General features: G+C 37.8%; 1 protein-coding gene across 1 annotated transcript; it reads right to left on the bottom strand.

The window, feature by feature from the left end:
- Nucleotides 1-2422: 2422 nt before the first annotated feature.
- LOC140922353 (uncharacterized) lies at nt 2423-16195 on the bottom strand. The gene is made up of 3 exons (XM_073372344.1): nt 13759-16195; nt 4934-5296; nt 2423-2460 (listed from the first exon to the last, which is right to left on the bottom strand). The coding sequence occupies exons 1-3, from the start codon at nt 16193-16195 to the stop codon at nt 2423-2425; spliced, it is 2838 nt and encodes a 945-aa protein (XP_073228445.1).
- Between the last annotated feature and the right edge of the window lie 11337 nt (nt 16196-27532).

Genomic DNA, 27532 nt, shown 5'->3' with positions numbered 1-27532 from the left:
ACAATTCATTTCAACATGAAGCCTTTCTGCTAACCATGATGGTTTGACATTGCTGCCATCAGATCTACAGCATTCATTCGATGTTATTGGCCTTTCCGAAACAAAGATAAAAAGTAACTGTGATCTAACTAACAACATTGCTATTGAAAGATATGCTTTTGTCTCCAAGCCAACTCTGACTAATGCTGGTGAAGTCGGGTTCTTCATCAAAGGGGGGATTCAATTTCATATTCGAGATGAACTTTGTTTAACGACCGAAGAGTTTAAATCTCTATGGATTGATATTAATCGGACCTACATGTAAATTATGGAATGAACTTGATGAAAGATTCAAGTGTCGCACTTCCAATCAATTAAAAAAGAACTAACTTCGCATTTCATTAGTCTCTATTAATCTTTACTGATATTTTGAAGGTTTATATTTATTTATTTATTTATTTATTTATATTTTGTTTTGTTCTGTATATTTACCTTTGTGCCAAGTTATGATATTTATGTGTACCAATGTATTTGTTGTGACTCTTTTCCGATTTTCACAGTTTTAATTATCATAATTACGGTCACCCAGATAGTTTGGCTTTTTAGTTATTTTGGGTGTCCCACTACTGTATTGTATGTGCTGTTTATTTATTTATTTATAATTATTTTGTTGTAAATTCTTCTAGTTGTCTACAGTAGAAAAAAATAAACTGTTGTACCCTGAATTTTAAATACAGTCCTTCTAAAGGCTAAAGGAAATATGCATCCTTCAACAACAGCCATAATAACTACCACAGAATACACAAACGGGATATTTCTACAAATACACATGTTCAGATTTTTTATGGATCTTTGCATCCATTGGAATGCATGCCATGAATATAATTATTTTGCACCTTTGGGGATTTTTATGAATCAGGAATGCAGGATGAAGAGGTCAACAAAGTCACTGCACATTTTTTTTGTATGGACAAGAGATTATTGGAAGATTTTGTTTAAAATGTAATCAATGAAAATACTGGATGTCATAAATAGCTTGTGGTTGTCGCTTCTCTAGAAGCTACACTGTATATGGCTGATTAAGTAAAGATTGGCTATTAGGCATTTGGGCATACCAAGCAATGCAATGATTTCCCTAAGTGACCACCAAACAATAGCTTACTATTGCTCAATTCCCAATGCCCAAAGCAACTTTTATTGAACCACCTGTACATGTGTGCAGTCTATGTATAAGGTCCCGATTGTTTACATGTAACAAACTAAATGTCAAAATATCATGTTCCTGAAACCTTTTAGGAATTCCCAAGCAGAAAAATAACCATTTTAGGCTTAACTGAGTCAATATAATAGGTTAAATGTCTATAATATATAATTTCATTATTGAAATTTTACTTGCCAACTATCAATACATACATTCATTCTCGCAAGACCTAACACAATAATATTTGATTCTATTATTAAAAATCATCATGAAGCTTGCAAGGGCTGAGCCAGAGCATTCACTATTGGTTTTGTGGCTGGTATTGCTATGTGTGAGCGAAAGAGGACGGACACAAAGCTTAATTAACGTGACACATTTGGCGTGAGAGCAAGAATGTAATCTGATCAATTAACTGTAAATTAAAGAAAAGAATCATTTCGATACGAACTTAAGCAGTGAAACTGCAGAAATATTGCGATTACCTGATGTATAGTTATTGCGCGTGAACAAGAAAAACAAATGTCGCGAAATATTGGTTGTACACCTCGACTGAATCAATTTGTGTCTGAACGAGATGTATCGCCTGGTGTATCGAAATCACTTTGCATCAAAACGACCGGTAGGCAAACACACATAAACATAAACCAAAATGGCTCTTGGTAATAAACGTATTGACAGCGCTCTTCGAAAGGCCATATATCCAACTGTCCTTTTCATAACGCGTATGCCTAGACGTTCCAATAACAGATTATTCTAAAATAAGGAAGAATCGTACTCACATTTATTCGCATCGCGAAGACTCAAACAGTACGTGTGTCCACCAGTTGAACTTAGAACCGTTCCTTTAAAAGTAAAAGCCAGTCGCTGACAATTCGGAGACATTTTGATTCGTTATTAAAACAAAATCTGCGCGTCTGGACAGTCCACAGAGTTGACAAATACTCTTTTTGCGCAGTAAAGTCAAAGAGCAACGCAACGCAAGTTGCAACCATCAACATCCGTCCGCCATAATTTTAAAATACATAGATGCGTTGTTCCTTAGCACGTGGTTTTACCACGTGATTCTATTGCGCGGAAAGTCCCCGGGCGTGTTAAGTCGAGCAAATTTTATTCATCCAGTATGATTTATAAACGTAAGATAACGATGTGGAGGAATTTCTTGAGCGTTTGGTTCTTCATGCAACACGAGAGGTGAGCGTTTATTTATATGATTTTGTTCAGGGCTTATTTTATCTTTGTTCACTAGGTTGGCGATTGTCTAACAGCTTGAAGCATCTGAACTAAGAAAAAGTAATGCAGTTTGAAACTCTCAAGAATAATTCTTAAAAGCAATTGTACCGTTTCTGAACGAAGAACATTGCTGGAAAAAGAGTTAAAATTTCTTGCAAAAACAATTGAAGCCAGCGACCTATTAAAGGTTTCGTGTTTCGCTCGTGATATCCTTGGCCTTTGGCTTTCACGGTGTGTCAGATTTCAACATTCGTTACTTTAAATGGCTACCAGCCGTTAGAAAATCTCAATCTTTAATTTCAAAGGGAAATTTTGACTCTAATACTGCAATCCCTTGGTAAATGAAATTTACTCCTATCGAGCGGAACGCGCTGATCAAAAACATGACAGCAACAGGAGCCAATTAGTATCGGCTCCTGGCGCTAATTATACTATAGTGGCTGTCAAACTTCAAATGTTTGGCGGCGAAACATGTCACGTTCACGTGAAAGTAGATCACGCGGGTCACGGAAACAACAGACAAAAATAACCTACGCATCACGCGCGCGAACTTTAAATAGATTAAAAAAATTTTCATGGGGGACAAGGAATCGCTCTCTTAGCTCATTCTCTCTTCTAATGTGCTATTGTTTCCGTGCACTTGTTCTGCACTTGTTTCCAGTCCCTCAAACAGAGAGCCATATATAATCGCTGCGAAGCCACCACGCTTCGCAATAGACTAATCCAGGTCGCGTACGTGACCAGGCTGGGTTGCCTATGCCCGGTACCATCCGCTTTTGAGCTATCTTGGATGTAAATATGCATGTATGAATGTGTGCATATCACCGCATTTGCCTCGATTCCAAGTTTTGTCGTCCAAATCGAGGCTCTATGGTTCGCCCTCATGAACACTCGACCATCGATGTGGACGTGGAAAACTTAAAGGCGCCAGAAATCCTTTTTCGTGTAGAAAGCCACGTTTTCGCGAGCGAAGAGTTTGGAAGCAAGCGAAGGTAATACAAATTCCCGTGAATTAAAATGATGTTTCTCAGAATATTTGTAGCAATTCCCGGCACTTTACGGTTGACTGGTGTTTTGGCTAAATTGCACATTCAAGCTTTGTTGTAAGTTTATTTATTTAATTGATAGATTGCTGCAGTTGTTAAGAGCTTTTCTGAAAAGTGTGGCACGATAGAAGCGAAGATTGAAGGCGATTTGTTTTTAAGTCAGTGAATACGCGAAGCATATAGAATGACTTATCTTGGTTCAAAGCTCAGATTTCATAGTTAACCTACGTGTCGCGTTGAATTACATGCAGAGTTGCGTTTCCAACAACTTGACTCTGTCTTGTCAAATGTAAACAATCGGAATCTTATACAGTCAAACCTCCATGTGCGACCACCTCTCGTAAGGGGCCACCTATCCAAAACACAAAAAACTTTCCCACTTTAAGTCTTACAGTTTGAACCTCCCGTAAACGAATACCTCCTGTAAGCGACCGCGACCACTTTTTGGGACTGACGGTTTAATGATTTTCTATTGTTTTTAACTTCTTGTAAGCGACCACACTTACCACTACACACCTCTGTGTGCACTATCCTACTTATAAGAAGAACTTTAGTAACAAAATGGAACTGCACATGTCGTAACTTGGAAATTGCATGCAATAAATTCCCTTCCTTAAAGTAGATGTGTTCAGACTTCTTCTCGGAAGAAAACCCCTGTGGTTCGATTCTCGTAAGCGATCACCTCCCGTAAAGCGACCACTAAGTCTTCGCATTTTGGGTGGTCCCTTACGGGAGGTTCGACTGTATTCGAAATAAACTGCAACTTATTAAAACCTTATTCAAACTACATGAAATGTAATTTATTTCTACATAAACTTTACCCGTAGCACTTCACTTTCCAATGGAAACTACAAGTAAAAATCTTATTAGCCTCGTATGTATTTTGAATACAAGATTCACTGCTAATTTAATAATAGTGTCTTGTAAGATTCTTTTGACTTTCGGTTGTGTGAAGCAATTCCTGTAGTGAGGTCATTTCGTTAACACCTCATTGGCAGTGCTTGCACAGAGCCCTTTCTTTGTGAACATTTTACAAAAAAAACATGAACATATTGTGAAGACTTTGGACTTAGGCCACCTTTAAGGGTGAGCACCATTTTACTGATCACGAATACTACTTACTTACCTACTCACAAAAACTCTATATTAAATTGGTTGTTATTCAATATGTACATATTAACCAACCGCCACTTAACAAGGGGCTTTTTGCCATCACATTTGCACTTTTATCAAATATGGGGAATCATCGCCATTTTCGTCCACTTCGACATTTTCGTGAAAATCTCTATTTTCTAAGGGGGGGCCTTTGCCATCTCATTTGAATTCTCGCCAATCTCGCCATTTTCGGTCAAAAAACTGTGGGATATCTTTTACTAGTTTTGAGTGTTAATTGTATTTTTCTTTATGCAGCTTCATTATGATAACTGCATTTGTTGTATGAGATGGCACAAAATTACAACAAAGCAGTCGCACCTACCTTCAACTACTAACATAACGGAGTCAAAACTTGGTATGTCATCTCCATTGTTTGTGTCACTAATCCTGCAGCCATACAACCTTCCATCACTTTTTCTTAAGTTTCTAAGAGCAAATGAAACTTGACTTCCTTTTATGTTCCCCGACACTCTTCCAGTATATGCTGCTGGGGGTGTAACTTGAAATGTACTGCCTTTAAAAAAAGACACTAGCAATCGAGTTGGATTATCAAATGCGCTAGGAGAGGATGCTAATCCCCACTCAACCCTGGTAAAAGGTCTTAGGATGGTCCATGTGAAATTCATAGACGAACCAGTAGTTCCCTTCACAGTCTTCCCACCATAATAATCTGAGAATGGTTGCCCTGAACAAAGAAAAAAATATTATTAATTTTTTAACTGCTGACCAAATAATTTCAGCCATTGAAATACACGTATGCAATCCATTGGTTATGTTTGAGGTCATTAAATTTAGAAAGAAGAAATAAGAAGGATGAAAAGCAGCAAAGTTTTCTCAAAGAAACTCCACAATAACTGAGCGATTTCTCGCATGCTAATTGGTCCAGTGTTATGACAAGCAATGAAAAACTGTTGTTGATTTGATTTGTCACTTATACAAATCCAGGTTCTGTGAAAGCGATCCTTAATATACCCAAATTACAAAAAACATTAATATTGAAAACACGTGAATCACCAGAGGCCTCTAAAAAACCATAATCAAATAAATTTTTGTCTATTATTAGCCAGACATCATATCAGGGTATGTAAAAATAAGAAACCCCATCTTAGGGTGTGTTCCTTTCGGTGAATCCAAAAACGGATTTTAGATCTAAGAACAGATTTCGCGTTCCTTTCGGCAAATCCAAATCCGGATTTTTGATCTGGTGAATCCTTTTTGAAAAAGGATTCATTGTATTTGAAATCCGAAGAATCCAAATCCAAATTAACGGATTAGTGATCTACGCTGTTCCATTCACAGTGGATCCGAAATTAGTCAGATGATCCAGCGGTATTTCCAGTTGACGTATTCCCATAGAGGCCGTATACTTTCCTCGTTGCTTTCATTTGCCCCAAAACATCTGAAGACGCTAGAAGATTGTTCCTGGTACATTAAAATATCCATATACTAACCATTTGTCTCTAAAGATTGCTTGAAATAAGAAATAAGTAAAAGTAACAAATGAACTGCTATCTAACTACAAACTCGCTTGTAGACGCGACAGGCACTCGATAGTGTTACATAAAAAAATCCGAGCTATGGAACTGGATCAAACTGGCCGACATTCTTTAGATAATTTTCAATTTTAATGCGCTTCTTTCTTTGTCTGTTTTATATGTTCCATCGTCGCTATTTGAACTGCCGACCACTAAATTCTGCACGGTATAATCGCATAATTTGTCAAACAGTAGAAAACACGTCATTTCTTGAGAGGCTGTCGTGCATATTGCACGCGTTGGCGAAAGGTTACCAAGGTTACAAATCCAATTTCGGATTTCACGTTCCTTTCGACCGCGAAATCTGGCAAATCTAGGATCCAAAATCCGTTTTTGGATTCGCCGAAAGGAACACACCCTTAATATACAAGACTCTCTACAATAGGCCTTTTGCATTAGTTGATCTCGTGATCAGCTTTCGGTAAACACTAAAACAGTTCGCTTTTAAAACAATTTTGTTAACACAAGTGGAAAGAGCATATTAAAATTAGGTCACCTGTAAATTTCCAGCTGTATAACAAAAAAGTAGCGATTGCAACGGCCGCCTAAAATTAGAAGGATTTGTATGAGAAAAACAACTTTTGCCACCCAGTCACGCTTGAATAGTTTTCCATACAAATCTTTGTAAATTTAGAAATAATTTTCAAACTGTCGTAAAGTATTTTCTTTAACATCACGGAGCCCAAATCTCCTTTTAATTTATAACAGGCAATTCGAGCCCTTAAATGCGTAAGGGAAAGATTTAACGACAGTTTAAAAATTCCAAAAATTTACAGAGACATTGTATGGAAAGCGTGTCTGGGTGGCAAGAATTGTTTTCTAATATTCGGTAACCTGAGGTCAGGACCAATTTTAGCGGTCCTCATACATTCTCTCTAACGGCTAATGCTAAAAATGGGCCTGATACAAACTCTCACAAGTTTGTGCTCACTACGGCCAGATTTTGGCCGTAACGCTGATTGGCTCTTAGAGCAATGCCACAAGATCTGATTGGCTGTTGGAATCAACGGTAATAGGCCATTTTCACGATGACGACATTTGACTACAACTACCAGAATTCATTTCGTTTTCGCTTTGTTATTGAAATTTGTCAATCCCGCTGAGGATTAAAGAACAATAGTCCTAATTTGCAGAAGAAAACAACAAACTGAAGGATTCTGGTAGTTGTAGTCAAATGACGTCATCGTGCAATTGTCCTATTGAAGGCACTTACTCCTCGCGTCGTTGTTTTCGCGAATGATCAGCGGTGGGCGGAGAGAAGGATCGATTTTGCCGTCTTTTTTATTGTTTTATGGTCTTTTTTTTTTTTTTTTTGTTAATTTTTCCTTTATTTTTTTGCACAAGCACTACTACATCTACACCAATAAAATACTACTACAAGTACACGAAATACACTTCCTACTATACATAAATAATGGCTGACACAAAGACTGTTTAGGTACAATTACTACTATAAAATAGGATATAAGTTTTTTTTTTGCATTCTAATTCTCACAACCACGGCAGAATAGCTGAAACTTTTCCCATTTACTTTCCTGATCGGCAACTTTGTTATTTGAATTCATAAGTTTCTTTTCTAACTGACGAACATAACTGACTTTATTTGAAAAAACTGTAAAGGAAGGATAAGTACATTTGTTACGACATTCATAAACATGTTGCTTAGCTAAGACTAACATGTGATTGATAAACAAGCAGTCTTCTTTCCTTTGCCAAAAACCAAAAAGTATATCGCTGTCTGAAAGGTCTCTTAAGGATATGTTTAATTGTTTACTCCAAGTAATAAAGTCTGAGCAGAAGCTCTTAGTACAGGAACATATAATTAACAAATGCTCAAGGGATTCGCTCTCTTGTTTACTGTCTGTTTTCAGGGGAGCGAATACCGCGAGCATTTAAAGAAATCATTTTAAAATCTAAAGTAGCATTCTCTTGTACCACTGTACTTGATTAAATGTTGAATAATTCCATCTACCGAATTAGCAAGAATGATTAAAGATGTTAGCATGGCGAATGTGAGAAAACAGTTATTTAGTATTGTACCTAAAAAGTATAATGACAAAAACATTGCACTACATATAAACCCCGAGGGAGACACTACTACAATTCGCATACACATGTAAGCACGCACAAACTTATATAAAAGATCGCAAGAAATGATCCTAAACGCGACTTTGCGACTTGGGTTAGCGGGAAAAGACAAAAACAAAACAAAACAAACAAAAAAGAAATGTGTAGACCAAAGAGATCTAGAGATTAGCTTATATGGAATTACAGCAATCGCGACTCTAATGAACACTCCTAAAAAGCCTTTTTGATTACATAAAGAGTGTAGATGAACAATTCTTGTATGTATTTACATAACATAGAACGAAAGAAAAAAAATAAGGCTCTTAATCGGAGCGCACAGAAACACGTCTACATGCTTTCGCCTTCCAGTCCCAGTCCCAGTCTATGGTCTTATAGTAGGAAAATATGCCTTAATATGTGCCATGGAAATTCAGAAAATTAAGATGGTTGTTCATATGTTCTCAGGATTTCCTTTATTTACAGAACTCATGTGAGTGTATGGCATCCTCGGAGACCCAGGGGCAGTTAGTCGGGTCGATAAAATGTCCGTGGTAAAAGATTACTGTAAGATAGAGACGATTTTACAGTAAATTTTCACCACGAATATTTTATCGACCCGACTAACTGCCCCTGGGTCTCCGAGGATGAGTGTATGGCAGAGTTGAATCTCTCTGCAAGTTGTTAACCGCGAACAATGTGTAGTATGTGCCTTTTGATTTACTAAAAAACCGAGTGCAAATCAAAATACCGTCCATCTTAAAACTGGTTTCATTTGAAAATTTAGCTGAGAATGACTTCTCTGAACGGAGCACGCAAACGCAGGCTCACTGCGAAGAAAACCTCAATCGCCGACGGTGAAGTATTAGATGAAAAATATCGCATCGCTGTTCAAGGAATTTTTTTTAGCCATTATTATAAGCTAGTGGCGCTAGACTTAAAGTAACAGACTTGTTGTTTGCCTTCGCTTTTTTTAAAAAACAAACCGGGAAAACAGGTGTCCTCGTTCGTTAGCTGTTTGCTGTTTGTTAATTTCGATTAATAAATTTAGCGAGCTTTTCATACTTGCAGTAAAACAACAACAAAACTAAAGACAACTACAAAGTGTGTTAATAATATTGTTTTTCGTTTTGTTTATAGGTCAGTTGAGTATGCATTTTTAGTATTGTCGTTTCGTCTTTCCAAATTAGCAGATAATGTTTACCTGAATTTACAAAAAAGTCTATTTTTAGACGTTTGTTTCTCTAGTAAATTCGCAAATTACAAGTGTACTCACGGGACTAAATCAGCTAAATTAAATGCACTTGAGAACTGGTTTGGTTTGTTCTGATATTGTTCGCGTTTTTTTTTTTCTCGAAGATTTTAAAGATTTATGTACTGAAAATCGGGCAAAATTGCCGAGGAAAATATAAAGGCAACAGAAAAATAGAAATTTCAGTATTTTTTTTAAAATTCGACGCGCCTAGCCAAAATATTAGTATAGGTAATAGCATGATTAGCAGTGATATTTGTCATAAATACCACGAGTGATATTTCAAAATTGTTATACGTAATTTAACGAGCCGTTAGGCGAGTGAAATTTGAGACAATTTTGAAATATCACAAGTGTTATTTATGCCAAATATCACGTACAAATCATGCTATTATTTGTTTATACTAATATATAGATTTAGCCAGGGCTAAAAGCGAAGCTCTCGTTAATAAATTCATAATTTAAATCAAACAATAAACTTGTAATCCACAGATCAGGGCACATTCATTTGACTTTTGAGGCAAAGGCTAAGTGATTTTAGAGAAAAATAATTAGACAGTCCAAGAGTGAAACAAATTTTACATCGAATTATTAAATAGTCTTATTTGTACACCCAAAAATAGCAATCATGTTCGATCACAGTGAATTAGGCCTGGAAAACAAGTAGACCTATTCGAGTATTGTATTTGCATTAGCTGTTGCATCATAATGTGGTATTCACCTGTCTCTCCAACATTGCTCCATTAGAGAGACAACGGATAATTATTGGACAACCCCGAAATATAATTTTAAGAAACACACGCGCCACAATAGTCCTTGGTGGCAGCCAATTTACATGTTGCATTCCTCTGTCTAAAAGACAGGCCAAAATAAAAATCAGGCCGGATTTTTTGTGTTCGACAAGTTTAGGTTACCAGTAAATCTTGGCGACGAATCTGGTGGCGTGTAAACCAGCCTTTTAAACATACTTTTTCTCATCACGTCTCAGGTAAACAGTACTATGAGACCCTTTTTTATCATACAGACCTCGGACAAAATTTGTTCTTTTTTGCCCTATTTAAACCTATAATTCCGCAGTTTTTCACAATTCTGCGAGAGAATTTGCACTCATTCAATATCCACGACGATCAAAGCACGCGCTTCCTTTGCACAACAAATTATGGCATTGAATTATAAAAGGTTTTCATGAAGAGAATTCTATGATGCTGGGACTTTTCAGTTAGAAAAATCTGGTCCTATGTGATATGCAGGGTAATAATTATGGGCTTTTAATGAAAACGATAAAAAAAATTCCCAAAATCACTTTTCGGCCAGCCGGACGGGTTCTCACCTTTGACAGGCACCAAATTTGCAGTGCGATTAATAGAGTTACCATTTACGCTTCAACATGATAGAGAAATTGTTATGTTTAGGTTTTATTTCCCTTTATTTATTAAACTGTGTATGGTTTTGTTATGTGTAATCTTTAAAAGCGAGTGATATTTACGCGCGGCGTTTTGAGTATTCCTGCATGCAATGTAAACAACCGGTGCAGCGATAAAAATTGCGAGAGGGACTACAAACAATCAATAAAATAAATATAATTCGGTGAAACATGTACAGAGACAATAATTTTCATTCACGAAGAGAAGTATTGAGAGTAAAGTGTCTCTGAAAATCATGAGTCAGGTAAGCACAAGCTTATTTGTGTTTGAAGCGGGGCTTCCCGGTGTTTGCTCTTTTTCAAGATGAACTCGAGCCAAGAAAATCGCTCAGAGCTTTCTGTTTACAGCCAAAATCACACCTAAATAATCTTCGGAACCTTTTCTTTGAATTTGCGGTCAAAAAATGTCTAAAAAGGCTTTTTAAACCTGATACTATCGTAGGTTAGATCATTGTTCGTGTATAAACCATACACTCGACTTCGGGAAACCGAAAAAAAAAAAAACATCAAAGACAATAATTGCTCAGGCTTACCAGTCGAGATGCTGCTTCTGAAGGTCATCAAGTGTTCCAGAATCGCTTGAGACTTTTCAACGCTCTTATGCCTCAAGCAAAGGCAAGTGAGTAAGCTCGTTTTCGAAAACGATGCCATCCTAAATCGGATTTCCAATGACTTTGACAAGCGGTGCATTTGCCAACAAAAAGCGCAATAAACAAACCAGCCATGAATTACAGAACAATCTTGATAGCAGCTGTATTTTATTTTGTACACCAAGTAGAAAAAGACAGTTTAAAACATCACAAGATGGCACAAAACTCTGTCAGCTCCAGCTATCAGTGAGCAAGTTACCACACGCTGCATAAATTTTCCGCATGAACTCACCTGTCAAATTTTGACCAATCAGAACATAACAATTGGACGTAGAGCGTGATCAACGCGTGACAGTGAGAAAAGTAAAAAGCAATTGCCCTCCCTGCATGTAAATGGAAAAGACGGTTGAATTTTCGCGTCCGAGGTCAGTTCGAAATCAACATTTTAGAAGTGCTGCTCATGAACACGACTAATTTCATATGCATTTTAAAAAAATTGAACTTGAGCCTGCGATCATTTGAAAAGTAGCAACTTGTCAGCGGATACCTTCAAAAAAACACTCGAACTCAGTGGGTCCACACCTGAGCCCGCGATACGGTCAGGCGGTACTGGTCAGCAGAAACACTATTTTGACAGCTGTCAATTAATCAAAACATGGATGTACAATATCAGGTTGCAGGCTCCCAAACTAGCTAGAAACTGTGAGAGTAAACATTGGTATGCCTGTGGTGCGGACGGACAAAAGGTGGGTGGTCGGTGTAGGTCACGTGATTGCCGAATTTTCTAGGATGGATAGATTTTCCAAGCTATGGGGCTTCGAATTGAGCCCGTGATCAAATAAAATATCAGCACTTCAATGGATAGAAAAATGAGCCCGCGATACACTCAGTTAACGATGGTCAGCGTATACTCTAGTTTGACAGCTGTCAATTAACCTTCATTAGAATGGCGAATGTTCGAATTAACAGACTACGAGTGTGAGTAAGACATATCCGTCCGGCATGTATTGGAAAATGCCAGATCGTGTACCTGAGCGAACCTGAGCCCACGTTATTAGTTTTCTGATAGTGGTCTGCGCATGTTCCATTTTGACAGCTGTCAATTGACTTTAATTTGGCTTGCCAATATAACTTTAAACGACTGTCAGCCAACTGACAGCCTTGCCCGGCGTAGTTTCGTTTTTATGCTGAATTGGTAAGTGTGACATATTATATCAGCTTATATGTAGGGGCAAAACGACTGGTCTTTCATCTGGGCCCGCGAGATGGTCATGTGATAATTGTCAGCGGATGTTTGATTTTGACAGCTGTCAATCTAATCGTACTCATACAGATGGCTTACATAACTAAGAGGCTAGTCAAGTTGTGCAAGATCTATTGTGACATTTGACATCTGCTTACATGAAGTGTGTGTACGGGTGGGCGGGCGGGCGTACGCTACGTCATAACCAAATTTTCTCTGATGGATAGTTTACCTAATTTTCTTACCCATGGTGCTCCGCTGCGCGCGCGCTTCGCGCGCGCGAGAGCTCTGCTACTACCCGCAAGAGGTTTGTAATTTTCACATGTAGGTATTTCAAATTAAGCTGAAATACCACTGCCTTAAGCCAATCAAATTGCAGAAATTTCTCATGTAGTAGTATAACAACAACAACAACAACAACAAATTTTATTGAAAATCGGAAAATAACTAATTACATTACTTTCCCACCCGCAAATAGCTTATGAACTAATCGAGGCGGGGGGAGCTGAACACAATTTACAAAACAAGATTTATATATAGATGGACTAAATAACAGTGAAGACACTACAATACAGTAAATAGAATTTAAACTAACATAAAACAAGGCATGTACATAACGATTACGAAGAGAGGCTAACCTAAAGTATTAAATAACTTAATAAGACGGGAGACTTCGACATAATCATCTTCTGACCGCAAAAAATTTAGTAATAATTCCTTTATTTTTTTACGAAAGGACGAACGTTTAAGTATTTTAATCGAATACGGAATAGAGTTCCAAATTTGGGCACCGATTCTCGTGAAAAAGGCATACATTTTATCGGTTCTAGAGAACTTAACATAAAACGAGTCGCTAGAGACAGATCTTGTTCTGTAGTTATGAATCTGACTTGTTTTAACGAACTGATTGAGAATACTAACTGGTGCTATCTGTCTGTTGATATCATACAATAAATAGCTACAATCTCTGAAAAATATGCTAGACAGGGGAAGGCAATTTGATTTGAGAAAGAAGGGTACGGCGTGTTCCTTAGACTTACTGAAGTAAATGAGACGTAAGGCCCGTTTTTGTAGAGTTACGATCTTTCTTTGAAATGTCAAGGCACAATTTCCCCAACCACAAATACCATAAGTCAAGTAAGGGACAATTAATGAGTTGTAAACTGAAAGTAAAACACGACGCGGGACATAATGTCGAATTTTAGCTATAATTCCTATCGACTTGCTGATTTTGTGACAGATAGATTCGATATGGTATTTCCATGAAAGATTTGAATCAATCATTAAGCCAAGATATTTTACATAATCTTTCATTTCAAGGTTTGCGTAGGTGTTAGTCACGGAGTCAAAAATTCTAATCCTAGGTATGAAGGGCATATTCTTTTGCCGGGGACGAAAGATTACAAAATTTGATTTTTTTATGTTCAAGGACAGTTTGTTGGCCTTTAGCCATTCGTTGACGTTGCCAAGCTCGCGATTAACAAGTGTTTCGAGTTCCTTTAGGTTGTTATTTGCAAGTATTATACTAGTATCGTCAGCAAATAGATAAAAGGCAAATAACGAAGAGGACTTGTAAATATCATTGATGTACAGTAGGAATAAGAGTGGTCCGAGAACTGAGCCTTGTGGCACGCCGCACAAGGTCGTTTCAGCCTCAGACACAACATTATTAACTTCCGTAGTTTGCTTCCGATCAGTCAGGTATGATCTGAACCAGAAGTTGATTACACCTCTAATACCATAATTTTCAAGTTTAGCTAACAAAATTTCATGGTTAACAGTATCAAAAGCCTTTTTGAGATCGATGAAAACACCGCACGAAAATTTACCGTTGTCCATGTTTTGGAGAATTGTGTTAACAATATCAAGTACAGCATGCTGAGTACTGTGCTTACTGCGAAAACCGTATTGCTGATCATAGAGAATGTTGCAATCTTTGACAAACTTGGTAACTCTGGAGTACATAAGTTTTTCAAAAATCCTGTTATAAATCGAGAGCAGAGAAATAGGTCGGTAGTTTTCGGGCAGCGTGTCATCTTCGTCCTTAAATATCGGGATAATCTTAGCACACTTTAGTTTAGATGGAAAAATCCCTGAGCAAATAGACTGATTAAAAATCGTGTCTAGAGGTACGGATATGACCCTTTTTGCCAATTTCAGCAGCCTAACTGGAGATGAGTAAAGACCATGGGCCTTGTTGTCTTGCAAAACTGAAATTTCTAAATTGATATCTTCCGGAATAATAGGATCAAAGAAGAAAGTGCGATTAAGTGGCGGATCTAAATAATCATAGAATGTATTTATGGTCTGAGGAATTTTAGAAGCCAGTTTGCTCCCAACAGTGGCGAAATATTTGTTAAGAATATTGCTTATTTCCTTCGGGTCACTAGTTGGAACCTCATTCGGGTTTGAGCGAATAGAGTTAGTTGAGTTGCGCTTGTTTTTCTTTTTACAGTTTCCAATTAGCTCGTTAATTCCTTTCCAAGTTTGACGCATATTACATATGTTGAGATCAAAGAAACTTTGGTAGTAGTTCGCTTTACTTAATCTCGTAAGATAAATGATTTTATTTCTGTATAATTTGTATTTGTCACGGTCTGAGGTATAGAAGAGGTTATTCTTTACCCTGATTGATTTTCTTAAACCCGCAGTCAGCCATGGTTTAGCAAGGAATTTTTGTTTACGATTGGATATACTTCTTAAAGGAGCGTGTTTGTTAATTGTCTTGTTGACGCATTTGTAAAACCTGGAGAACGATTGATTAGCATCGATATGTTTGCAAATATTATTCCAATTAATCTTCTGCAAGTCGTCAATGAAAGACTTTGCATTGAAGGTAGAGTAGTCACGAACCTTAGTTTTGTTGTTTGGAAAGAATGGTTTACAGTGCGACGTTAATATGCACATCTGAGAGAAGTGATCTGTTGTATCGGACACGATATTGCCGCTGACCATATTATTCTCTGGATTATTTATGAAAATATTGTCAATTAAAGTTGCTGAATTACCATAGACTCTAGTCGGCTTATCAACCACTGGGAACATTGAAAAACTTTGCATTGTTTGGAGCAAGGTTTGTGTGTAACTACAAGTTTCATATTTTAACAGATCTATGTTGAAGTCTCCCATGAGAAAAATATTTTGTTTTTGACGGCATTGCCGTTCAAGAAAATCTGTCAAGTATTCTAGAAACTCATTAGCGTTATTGTGTTGCCTATAAGTAACACCACATACAGATTTCTTATTGTTAGGCAGATGAAGTTCAATCCATAGGGCTTGATAGCAAGAATTGGAGACTCGTTCAAGGACGCGGTATTTACAATTTTGATCAATGAACAGGCCAACACCACCGGCAGATAAAGGTGTTGGGACCGATTCAAAACAGTATCCTGGTAATTCTGGTACAAAATTAAAACTACATTCACGATCGCATATACGAGTTTCTGTTACACCAATAATAGTAAAACGGAAATTCATTTCACTTAAAACATGATGTTGAAATTCTTCAAAATTTTTCTTTAAGCTACGTATATTTGTATGTAAAAAGGAGATTTTTGATTGCAACTGTTTGCTGTCAATAAACTGCGCAAAGCTGTGTGGGGAATAATATTTTGAGCGTATAAATATAAATATTTGAGCGTATAAATATAAATATTTTGAGCGTAGTATAAAAACTAGAACATCGTGTCGCCGTCTTTCATGGCTTTTCGAAAACTGTTTACCTTCTACGCCTCCGAGATCTCCTATGATCTCGTAAGAAGTTAAATGTGATTGTGCTCACTGTTTTATTTTTAGTTTGAAAAATTAAAACGTAAAAACTATTTTTTAAGCCAGCGAGTCCGCAGTTTTCCCACGTGTGAAAAATTTGCATACTAAAAGAACAAGCCCGGAAGTAATTTTGGTTGGCTGATTCCGCAGCAAATGTCAATCCGCATCAAAAACGTGGACGGCAGACGTTTCGTAGAAGGTTTTTATCAGGCTCTCTTTTCGTTCGCCTTGCCCGCCGGAATGTTATTTACGAAGCGAAACGAAAATTGAGTCTGATGTCAGGTTAAATCTCTTGGGCGGCCGTTGCAATCGCTGCTTTTGAGATATATGGCTGAAAATGTACAGGTTACCTAATATGCTCTTTAAGCTCGTGCTAACAAAATTTTTCAAAAGCAAATTGTTTTCTTGTTTACAGAAATTTGATCACGTGACCAAGTACAACAAATAAGCTTAATTGTGTGACAGTTTTTGTAATAAATGTAGAGTAGAATAAGAAAAATTGACTCTATTTCCTTTAGAATAACAGGTAACACTAATTTTAAAAAGAAATTAACTAGCTTCCTATCGAAATTTGCTGGGGAAATCGAGCTGAAAGTCAAAATTGCAAAAAAAACGCAAACAGAGCCGGCGCTGAAGCGAATTGCGTATGAGACCGGGACGAACTCAGGCCGGTACGAATTTGTAATTTTTGCAGTCGTTTACATGAGACCGGGACGAAACGCTTCGTTGATTATATGAGACCGGTACAAACTCAAAAACAGGAGATTCTTGGAGCTATATAACTTTGATAAGTCGATTATTTTAATAGGTAACTGTCCTAACTGGTACACAATTTACGCCAGTCAAGAAAATAAGTAGAGAACCGTAGATTTTACCTCTCCCTCAAAATTGTAAACTTTATCTAACGCTCATCTGGTGGCCTGTCAAATGCACAGCATCAAGCATCTCAAAAATGCAATCCCTCACGTTAACCGAAGCATATTTCAATTGAAGTGTTATTTACAGCAGTTATTCATAGCAGTGTTCTTATTTTGCTAAGAAAAAGCAAGAATGATGGAGCCATACGGAGAAACATGTTTTTTGTGGACCCGGTCTGAGATTCATTTCCGTTTTACATGAGAACGGTGCAGTCTCAGACCGGTACGAAAGTAAGGGAGTGTTTACATGACACCGGGGCGACGTTCGCGCCGGCCCGAGTTCACTCTGGTTCCCTCTCATGGTTCTATATTTGTTTACATGATACCACCACAAAATGCCATGCCGGCACGAGTCACCCCGGCGTGAGTTCACCCCAGTTGTTGTACCGGGGAGACAATTTCACTCCGTGACGAAATTTTGCAAAGGTATCATGTAAACGCGAAATGACCACCCGTTTCGGTGTGAAATCGGTCTGCCGGTGGACTGGAACGGGTTGCGCATGCGTTATGTTTGCGATTTAGAATCGCACGTGTATTTTATGAACAGGAAGTCTCCCTTCTAATAACCGAAATATGAAATGACCCATCATCATGTAATAATAATATTAATAATTTAATTCTTATATTGCGCACTTTCCATGAAATGATCAAGCGCGCATTGCATGATTTCTATCTATAATAATTTAATACAGGGTATCTAACTGATAATTATTTAAAATATACTATGATAAAATTAAAAATATACAACATATGTTAAGATACTAGTAATTATCGTCATAAAAATTAATAAATCAATAAAATTAATAAAAAGCTTCCCTAAAGAGGTGCGTTTTCAGATGGCACTTAAAAATCCCTAGATCTGCGAATCTAACGTGGTAATACATTCCAAAGTGCCGGAGCTGCGACCTGGAATGATCTGTTTCCTAATGTAACCCTACTTCTATAAGTTGGCGTAGCAAGCAACAAACCATCCGAGGAGGATCTTAAATTATAATATCCTGATCTTTTAATTGACACAAGTTCTCTTAAATACGTTGGCGCGAATCCATGGATGGCCTTAAAAACAAATAATAGAATCTTAAAACTAATGCGTTGCCTAACCGGTAGCCAGTGCAGTTCGTACAGCAACGGCGTTATGCGACAGTAGCGTGGCGCGCGACAAACTAGTCTTGCTGCGGCATTTAACGCGCTGAACCTTATTCAGGTGAGAAGCTGGCAAGCCATATAAAAGACTATTACAATAGTCTACACGCGAGGTAACAAACGCATGTACGATGGCTTTAGTGGTATCTGTACTTAAAAACCTCCGGATCCGACTTACATTATGCAAATGATAGAATGTCGAGGCGCATTGCTTACTTATGTGTGATGACATATCTAGATTACGATCAACCATGACCCAAGATTTCTTACAACTGATTTCGCCTCTACGACTGTGTCCCCCACAGTAATGTCATTCAAGTTGACTTTCTGTAGCTGTTGCCTAGTACCTATAAGCATCAGTTCAGTCTTATATATCATCATTTAACATCAGTCGATCTTCAATCATCCAGTTCCTCAAGTCATGTATGCAGTCACGCATAGCATTTAGCGCGGCCTCGTCCTCCCCTTGCACATCAGGACTGAATGTCAAATACAGCTGTGTGTCATCTGCATAGCAGTGTACACTTGGGAGGTGCTTGCTGACGATATCAAACAGCTTACTGGTGTAGACCGTAAACAGAATAGGCCCGAGACAACTCCCTTGAGAAAATTCTTTTCTGAGTGGAAAAGCAGATGATAGCTAGGCCATCATTTACAGTGACGCGCTGCGTACGATCCGCAAGGTACGGCGCAAACCATTCTAGTGCAAACGCGATTCGAAATCAAAGAGCCATCCCGGTATGAAACTCGCGCCGGTGCAAGTTTTCTCTTGTAAACACAACTCGTGTCGGGTCCGGCGACCTAGACGAAGTCAGACCGATCTCAGTTCATTTTTAGGCCGGTCCCATGTAAACGCATGAAAAGAAATGTGTGGAGACCGATACGAACTCATACCGGCCTGAGTTCGTCCCGGTCTCATATAAATACCCCTTAGATTCTGTTGTTTCACTACCGCTCTTTGAACTACTGTTATGAATGAACCTAAACAAAATTATAAACAGAGAGGTCATTTTTTGAAACCTTATTTGATAACCGAAGTGTTTCTGTACTTAAATGAAATTCGCACTACAATTCCAGCGTAATGTGTCCATAACTCAACTAAAATTTTAATCGATGAAAGCTACACAAGAAAGCTGTCTCGAATCACTAATACAATGCTAATTGGTCGATTTCCATTTCAAAACAGACTTTCTCTTCTGTGAAAACACACAAAATGAACCTTAATCTCGGGCCTAAATCCTTAAAAATTCACTCACTTGGCTTTTCTTCTGAGCTCCTAGCCGCGAAGAAAACAGTGATGAATTTCTCCAGGGCAAATTTGTCGCTTGATCTTTTGACTTTTCTTCAAAACGACAACTGAGTATTTTCTTCAACTTCCACTTTTCATTTGTACGCTTCATCGGTACATTTTAAACCGCACAGGAGAGGATAATTGCTGAATTTGCGCTAGCTTTTCTTAACTGTCCAATCAGAGAGCGCGCTTTACTTTTGTTATGTTCTTGTTATATACACATTCAACGATCTTGGTGATTCAAGCAATCTGATCGGTTCGTTATCTCGAACTATGACGTTATTCTTTCCGCGCTAGGCCGTGAATATAAAACTCGCTGTCGTGAACTAAGCGTTTTTACAAGTTTCAGAGTAAGAACTTTTTGAAAATGCTAGAATATCCCAGTGCTGATGATTATGAAGGGCAGAAAAGACTTCTAAGATGTAAAGGTTTAAGCTGTTCACGATTAAGAGAATTAGTGCTAGAGGCTTTTAAAGATATTGTACCTGATATTTCTGCCATTGGTACGCATAGCTTTAGGAGTGGCGGAGCTACTGCTGCCGCAAATGCTGGCGTACCAGACCGACATTTTTACGCATCATGGCCGCGGGGCTAGTGAATCGGCTAAGGACGGGTATGTCCAAGATTCGTTATCTTCACCTTTGTCGGTTTCTAATGGTTTAGATATTTGGTCTTCTCGTTCGTACAACTTTTAAATTTATTCTAGTTTCTATTTAGTTGGTCTTGCCCGGGGGACCGTTGTTTACGAGGTACAGCTGGCCTTCGGTTTTCCTTCTAGGTGCAAGTGGACGTACGGGGAGGTTTTTCACCCAGCTGTTGTTCCACGACCCCATTTCAGTTAGCTTGTGATTTAGTTCTTGGCTTGAAGCGAGCCGCACCCAATGGTTGTGGGTGTTTTCTTGTTGGGTCAAACTGAGATTTAGAGGAGAGCGTGAGTGTTATGTATAATGAGGTTGGCAGTCGAGAGTCGGACGCGAGTGCGAGGGACAGTTTAATATTTTTTGTAATGCAGCCGGTAAGTTATTCATTTGCTTGTCATGTCAGTTGTAAAGTTAAGTATTTGGGGAAGGAAGCGAACGTTTAATTGAAGATTCCAGGGGGAGATGTTCTTTCATTTTCGCAGCACTGTCATTCCGTGAGCCCAACCAGTTATCAGCTGTGGATCATTGTGGCCCGGGGGAGGGACTTCGCATATGAAAGTGGTGGGGATGCTCGTCTTCTCGCTTAGGGGTGTAAATTTGGGATTTTGGTCTCACTTAGGGTGTTCTGGGCAAAACGCCATCATATTTAGCCGTGAAGGTCTCGCTTAGGGTTGCACGCGAAAAAATATAAAAATATAACCTATAACGTGGTCTCTTTTAGGGGACAAAAAAAGCTTGAGCGACGCCCAGATAGGTCTCCTTTAGGGGTTTAATTCAAAATTTTCGACGAGCATCCCTACCCCTTTCATATGCGGATTCCCCCCCCCCCCCCCCGGGCATTGTGGATCACGGGCACAATTGATGAAATCATGTCACGAGGAGACAATCAGTTTCATAGCGCCCTAAATAATCAACTCAGCAGAATTGTTTTTAGCAGATAACCTTCCTGTTGTAGTTCACTACTTTTTCTAAGGAGTGCTGGAGCAACGAGGCGAACAAACTGACTAGCAATTGAGGTCATAATTTGCCCCGGCAAAGAGGCGAATGAAACAAGCGCTCGATTTGCTTACCGAGGTGGGCAAACTGAATTAAGGTTTTCCTGATCATTTAAAATACTTTTGTATTGATCTCATCAAATAAAAAAAATAAATACAACAGAAACCAATTTGTACAGTTCAGTGGCAATTCACTAAATCGAGATGCTTTTTGAAACCTTTCTTTTAAATATGTCTTTATTGTGTATTTGTCAAGAACAATCCAAACTGATTTTGGAGTATGTATTTTATATACAACCTTTCATTAAACAGCGTTAATTTTAAAAACATACGGATAATATATTAGTGAGATATATTGATGCTTGTTGTTATTGATTAAAATATTTTGGGGATTCACTGCTCACATTATGCTCTGTGATTGTTTTTTTATTCCCCTTTTGGTTACCTCATGTAAGAATCCATAATATGTGCCGAATATAAAGAATGTCATGAGAATGTTTTTCTATGTTTTCTCTTGCGGTTCCTATGTTTTCCTATGATTTCCCCTATTTCCCCTATGGTTTTCAGAGAAGACCACGGTGAGCGGTCGAGGGGAAAACAGTGGAAAACTGGAGAAAACATAGGAAGACATAGGAAAACAGAGGAAAACAAAGAAAAACAGGGCAAAACATAGGAAAACAGGCGAAAACAGAGGAAATCATAGGTAAACAGGAGAAAACATAGGAAAACAGGGGAGAAAAACATGTGAAAACATAGGAAAACAGGAAAAAACAGGGGGAATCATAGGTAAACAGCAGAAAACATAGAAAAACAGGGGCAAACATAGGAAAACATGGGAAAACAGACAATAACGTATTTAAAAAGTAATATATATTCTGGACATATTACGGAGTCTTACATGAGATACTGACCAAAAGCTGAGTTACGAGACAAAAGTTGGTCTCGTCACGCAATGCTCCTACCTTTGGAAGACGAGACAAAAACGGCTGCGAGGGAGACAACAATTTACTCTCTTGTTTTTTAATCTTACAACCTTGAAGACCAGGTGATATCCTAAACTGAGATACAATAGATTATCTACTACCGTTCCAAAACCTTGATCTTTCCACATGGGGCCGCACTTCACTTCCAGTATGGAACCTTTAGTTTTGTATATTTTTTCTCTCAGAAGCCAGTTACGGGTTACCACTCTGCTTGAAACTAGGCTAATAGAAAGCTGTGCAACGCTGTGATTCAACTGGTTTTTTGCTTAAATTCCCTTGTGATTGATGTTAACAAAAGGCATGGAGACGAACTTTCGTTACATGGTCTTAAAATGAAGAATACAATGGTTATGTTTCGTATCGTGCTAATATCATGTGTGGCGTGCCCCAAGGTTCAATACTAGGGCCTTTGTTTTTTCTGCTCTACATCAACGATATAATCAACACGTCAACAATATTACAACTGATATTATTTGCTGATGATACAAACGTATTTGTGTCTCACAAGGATAAAGACTGCCTTACTAACATACTGAACGCTGAGCTAAATAAGTTGTCAATATGGTTTAGAGCTAACGGGCTTTCATTAAACTTGAAAAAAACCAAATTCATTGCATTTAAACCATCTCAAAAGCGTACAAATCAAACTATTCAACTTTTAATTAATAATCAAAAAATTGATCAAGTAAAAGAAACAGTTTTCATGTAATCATGGATGAAAATTTAAATTGGAAATCTGAAATCTCACATGTCGCCAATAAAGTTTCTAAATGCACAGCAATTATTTGTAAATCCAGTTTCTATTTATCCACGAAAACCTTACGAACACTATATTTTTCTCTAGTCTATCCATACCTTTTTTATTGCAACTTAGTTTGGGCCTCTAGTTACAGAACTAACCTTATTCGTCTTGAGATTTTACAGAAACGAGTGATCAGAACTATAGCTAAAACAACTTTCGATGCACATACTGATCCAATCTTTCAAAATCTTGGTATCTTAAAATTTCATGATATATACTTAATACAACTAGGCTTATTCATGTACTCCTATCAAAACCATACTCTACCTTTAAAATTTCATTGTAAATTTACCTTACAAAGTCAAATTCATTCGTATAATACAAGAAACTCGTGTAAATTTCGTCTGCCTTTCTGTCGTACTCGAACCAAACAATTTTCCGTTTTTTATCAAGGACCTAAATTTTACAACACGTTAAACACCAACATCATCAATGCTTCCTCACCTTTCTCCTTTAAAAGAGCACTTAAGGCATTTATTTGTAATAATTATTAGTATACTCCAACAAAAATTTTGGGAAAAAGCCTTTTAATATTCAACATTTGTAAACTTCCGTAATATTGATTAGTTTAATTTTTCATCTCATATTATATTGTATCCGTCGCCGTAATTTTTATGCCATCTTCGAAAAATTGTAATTGGGGAGGCCTAATTAACATAAGCTCTATAGTTTCAAGGAAACACCATCGAATCTTCTGAGTGTCTTAAGTTGCTAGGGGTCACCATAGATGAACAGTTGAATTTTAACACTCACATTAATGAAATATGTAAGAAGGCGAGTCAAAGAGTAGGTGTAATGTTAAGGCTTAAAAAACTTGTCCCTACCAATGCTAAATTAACTCTGTATAAATCAGCCATATTGCCTTACTTAACCTATTGCCACCTGACTTGGCATTTCTGTAGTGCTACCGACAAAAGAAAGCTTGAACGGGTCCAAGAAAGAGCACTACGCGCAGTTTTCCTAGATAAGCAATCAAGCTACCAAGCATTGCTGGACAAAAGTGACCTAACGACTCTTCAGAACAGAAGACTGCAAGATATTGCTATCCTTATGTATAAGGTGAAACACAAACTATGCCCCATCAAAATATCCGAGCTATTTCACGCGCAATGCTCACCCTACAACTTGAGGACGGCAGAGTTCGCCATTCCCAGATTTAGGACCAATAAATATGGTAAACACTCGCTCACCTACCTGGGACCAAAGTTGTGGAATAAGCTGCCAAGCGAAATCAGAACTCTCCCATCATTATTTAGTTTCAAAAATTGTATTCGTAAATTTGATCTAGGTGTAATGATAGACGACGACAATTGCCCCAATTGCATCCTTTGTAACTCTTAATCTTTATAAGTCAATTATTTCATTAGTTGATAGTTAGTAGGTTTTTTAACTATATGATATTGCTAGGTAACTATAATTGCATCCTTTGTAATTCTTAATCCTTTGTAATTCTTAATCTTTTTAAATCAATTATTTCATTAGTAGATAGTTAGTAGGATTTTAACTATATTATATTGTTAGGTGTCCCCAATTAGTAGAGGGGTTCTTAACCCCATCGGCTAGACATTCCAAGACACATTAATAAAGTTTATGTTATGTTATGTTATGTTTCTTTTAGGCCTCCTCGCCATCTCTTCCTACATTTCTTTTTTTTGGCATCTTTTTGTAATTATCGTAATCGTGTGGCAAATAAATAAAATACCTAAATACCTACACATGAAGCGAAACATAAAACTAAATTTTGCTTCCAATCTGGTATCATCGCGTCACAATTAAGCGCGCCTAAAATCGTTGCTATCCCATTTTCTGTTAAAATTCATGCAATTTACAACTCAGGGTAAGTGTTTATTTCAAAGCAGTGCAAAAACTTAGGTGGGATCATCAGCCATGCTTTAACTTGAACATTATATTTTTCTATGTAGCACAAGCAACATTTCCTCCTACATGATTTTTAACAAAAGCGGAAGTTGTAACGAAGTGCTTGTTTAAACCATAATGAATGAAGGGGACATATAAGGTTTTCAATTAATTCAGCTTATCATGTGGTACTGCCACTCGTTGGCAATTGCTAGAGGCAGGCTTCAAGGTAGCAGAGTATATACGTATTCTAAAAGAAAAGAAAATAATTAAAGTGTCAGTGAGCTTACCTGTACACACGAGTAGCTGAATTAGCATCAGCAGCCCAGCCGAAAGAAGCATTTTATGACCGTCTGTAGCGTATTAACGCTTTTTACATGACATCGAGGATAGCCTCACTGTTGTGTTCACTTGGCAGTAATCACAAAAAGTAAATGTTCTAACTGAAGAGAAGATGAGCAGTAAAATTAACCTTGTCGTAGTCGGCGAAACCACGTGACAAACTCAAGCGGACGTTGAAACATTGTAACGTCACACCATCATAGTTGTTGAATTGGCCCTAGGGAAGGAAGGGTGTAGACGGGTGTGTCAATAATCCGGGCTCACGTAACACGCATCTGCGTTTTTCCGGCTATAATAGGTTTTACGTCAAAAGTATAATCTTTTTGTACGGCGAATAGCCTTGTGAAGCATTGAAAAATTGAGATCATTTTACTGTCAGCATTGTGTTTATTCACTATTATACGGCGAGAATATAGAAAAATTACAGCAGCAAAATTTTATGCGATCTTCAACACTCGATAATGTCCAGACAACGACTTACATAAATCGAAATAAGCTTTCTAAGAAAAGACTTGAAGGAATATTCACTAAGGGGAAGGAAGTCATACGGTGCATCCTACCTGTGCGTCATTGGCGGTTGGAATACTCTAGTCAGCCACTGAGCTTTCAGAATTTTTCCGTATCGCAAGAAGTTTGGATTTCAAATATAGTCCGAATAACGTTCTGAAGGAAAAAAGGAAGTGATAAAAACCACAACGACAAACCAGTGAGGGTCAGCAGCATCAGTTCACTGTTTTGATTTTAAAATTAATTCATTTGATAATGGCAGTGTTTATGCTAGAGACGTTAAGGTCGACTGAAACGTAAGACGATTTAACGTGTAGTATAAAAACGGTAAAAATGGCACACGCATTTAACGTCTGACGATTTTAAACCGTCCCCCTAAGATCGTCGTTCGAATTAACAGACGTCTGAGACGTTAAATGCGCCTGGTATAAAAACAGGACGCCGTTAACCGGGACGCATTTATGCCCAACTCGTCCAGAAATGACTGGATATAGTCAGGTCTCAGACATTAAATGCGTCTTGACGACTTAAACGTCTCTAGGATAAAAGAGGCCAATGTCCCAAGAGATGAGTACACTTGCAATTTAACGAAATATAGCTCAGGATAGGTTCCTCATCGCAACAGTTTTTTTGTCTCGTACATGACTGTGTGGAGCCTGCAGGGTTTTCTTCTGAGGGGGAGGGGAGGGGAAGGGCTTGCATGCTTTAGAATTCGTGAATTCGTTTGGTTTGTGGTGCAAAAGAGGAGAATGCACGGAATCTTTCTTTTGACCACCTGAGCAACTGCTCTCTCATTGTAAATAGTAACTCTAATAGGTCCTACCGCTCATTGGAAAAAAAAATAATGCCCTTGTTTTCAGTGACACGTTTATCTTAACCAACCTTTTAACAAGAAAACACATTTATTGGCGTCCTTAAAATAAAACTTTTAAATACCTAGAACTAGTGTCCACTGAAAAATAATGATTAACTCTTGATCTGTCGAATGCTTTCTATTTTCGCGCAAAACGTTCTTTTTTAAATCATTTTTCATCAAACTTGCTCGTGCTAGTGGAAAACAAAGCCTTTCTAGAACTCGTTCTCCTTGTTTAATCTTCAACAGTTCTCTTGAGAATAAAAATTTTGTATTTAAAATCGTTAACTTTGAGAACTAGGAAGGAGAGAAAGCAGTGAAATTGAATAATAAATGTTGAATTTTTCAGGATGGAAGATTTCCTTTCGATGGAAAATTGTAGCGAGGTTTTTTAAGACCAGCGAAAATAGAAAACATTCGTGTCGAAAGCTAACAAAAGCTAGCGAATTATACGTTTACTTTAACACATTTGATTAATTGCAACAACTACAGTTTCGCTAAAATAATTAGCAACTGAACCTAAATACTAAGGATTTGAATTAGGAACTGGTAAACTATTCTGTAAATCAGAAAGATCTGTGTTAGCACTAAAAATGGGGCCGTTTCGGTAAGTCTAATTTGGCTTTCTTAAATCGGGGCTAATACAGTCCAATTACGTAGGGCTGATTTGCACCCACAGCGCTGAAATGAACGTCAGCGTGGGCTGGGATAGCCT

This window comes from Porites lutea, chromosome 13 (genome assembly GCF_958299795.1).
Source record: "Porites lutea chromosome 13, jaPorLute2.1, whole genome shotgun sequence".
In the NCBI taxonomy this organism is placed as follows: domain Eukaryota; kingdom Metazoa; phylum Cnidaria; class Anthozoa; order Scleractinia; family Poritidae; genus Porites; species Porites lutea.
This window is presented reverse-complemented; position numbering and strand designations above follow the sequence as displayed.

Excerpts from the sequence above, each read along its gene's own strand:
- LOC140922353 (XM_073372344.1), bottom strand. The coding sequence starts at position 16,195 with ATGAATTTCCGTTTTACTATTATTGGTGTAACAGAAACTCGTATATGC. Across the intron at positions 5,297-13,758 it reads CTTACGTCTCATTTACTTCA|GGCAACCATTCTCAGATTAT; the intron begins GTAAGTCTAAGG and ends TTCTTTGTTCAG. Across the intron at positions 2,461-4,933 it reads CGTTATGTTAGTAGTTGAAG|TTCAGATGCTTCAAGCTGTT; the intron begins GTAGGTGCGACT and ends ACTTTTTCTTAG.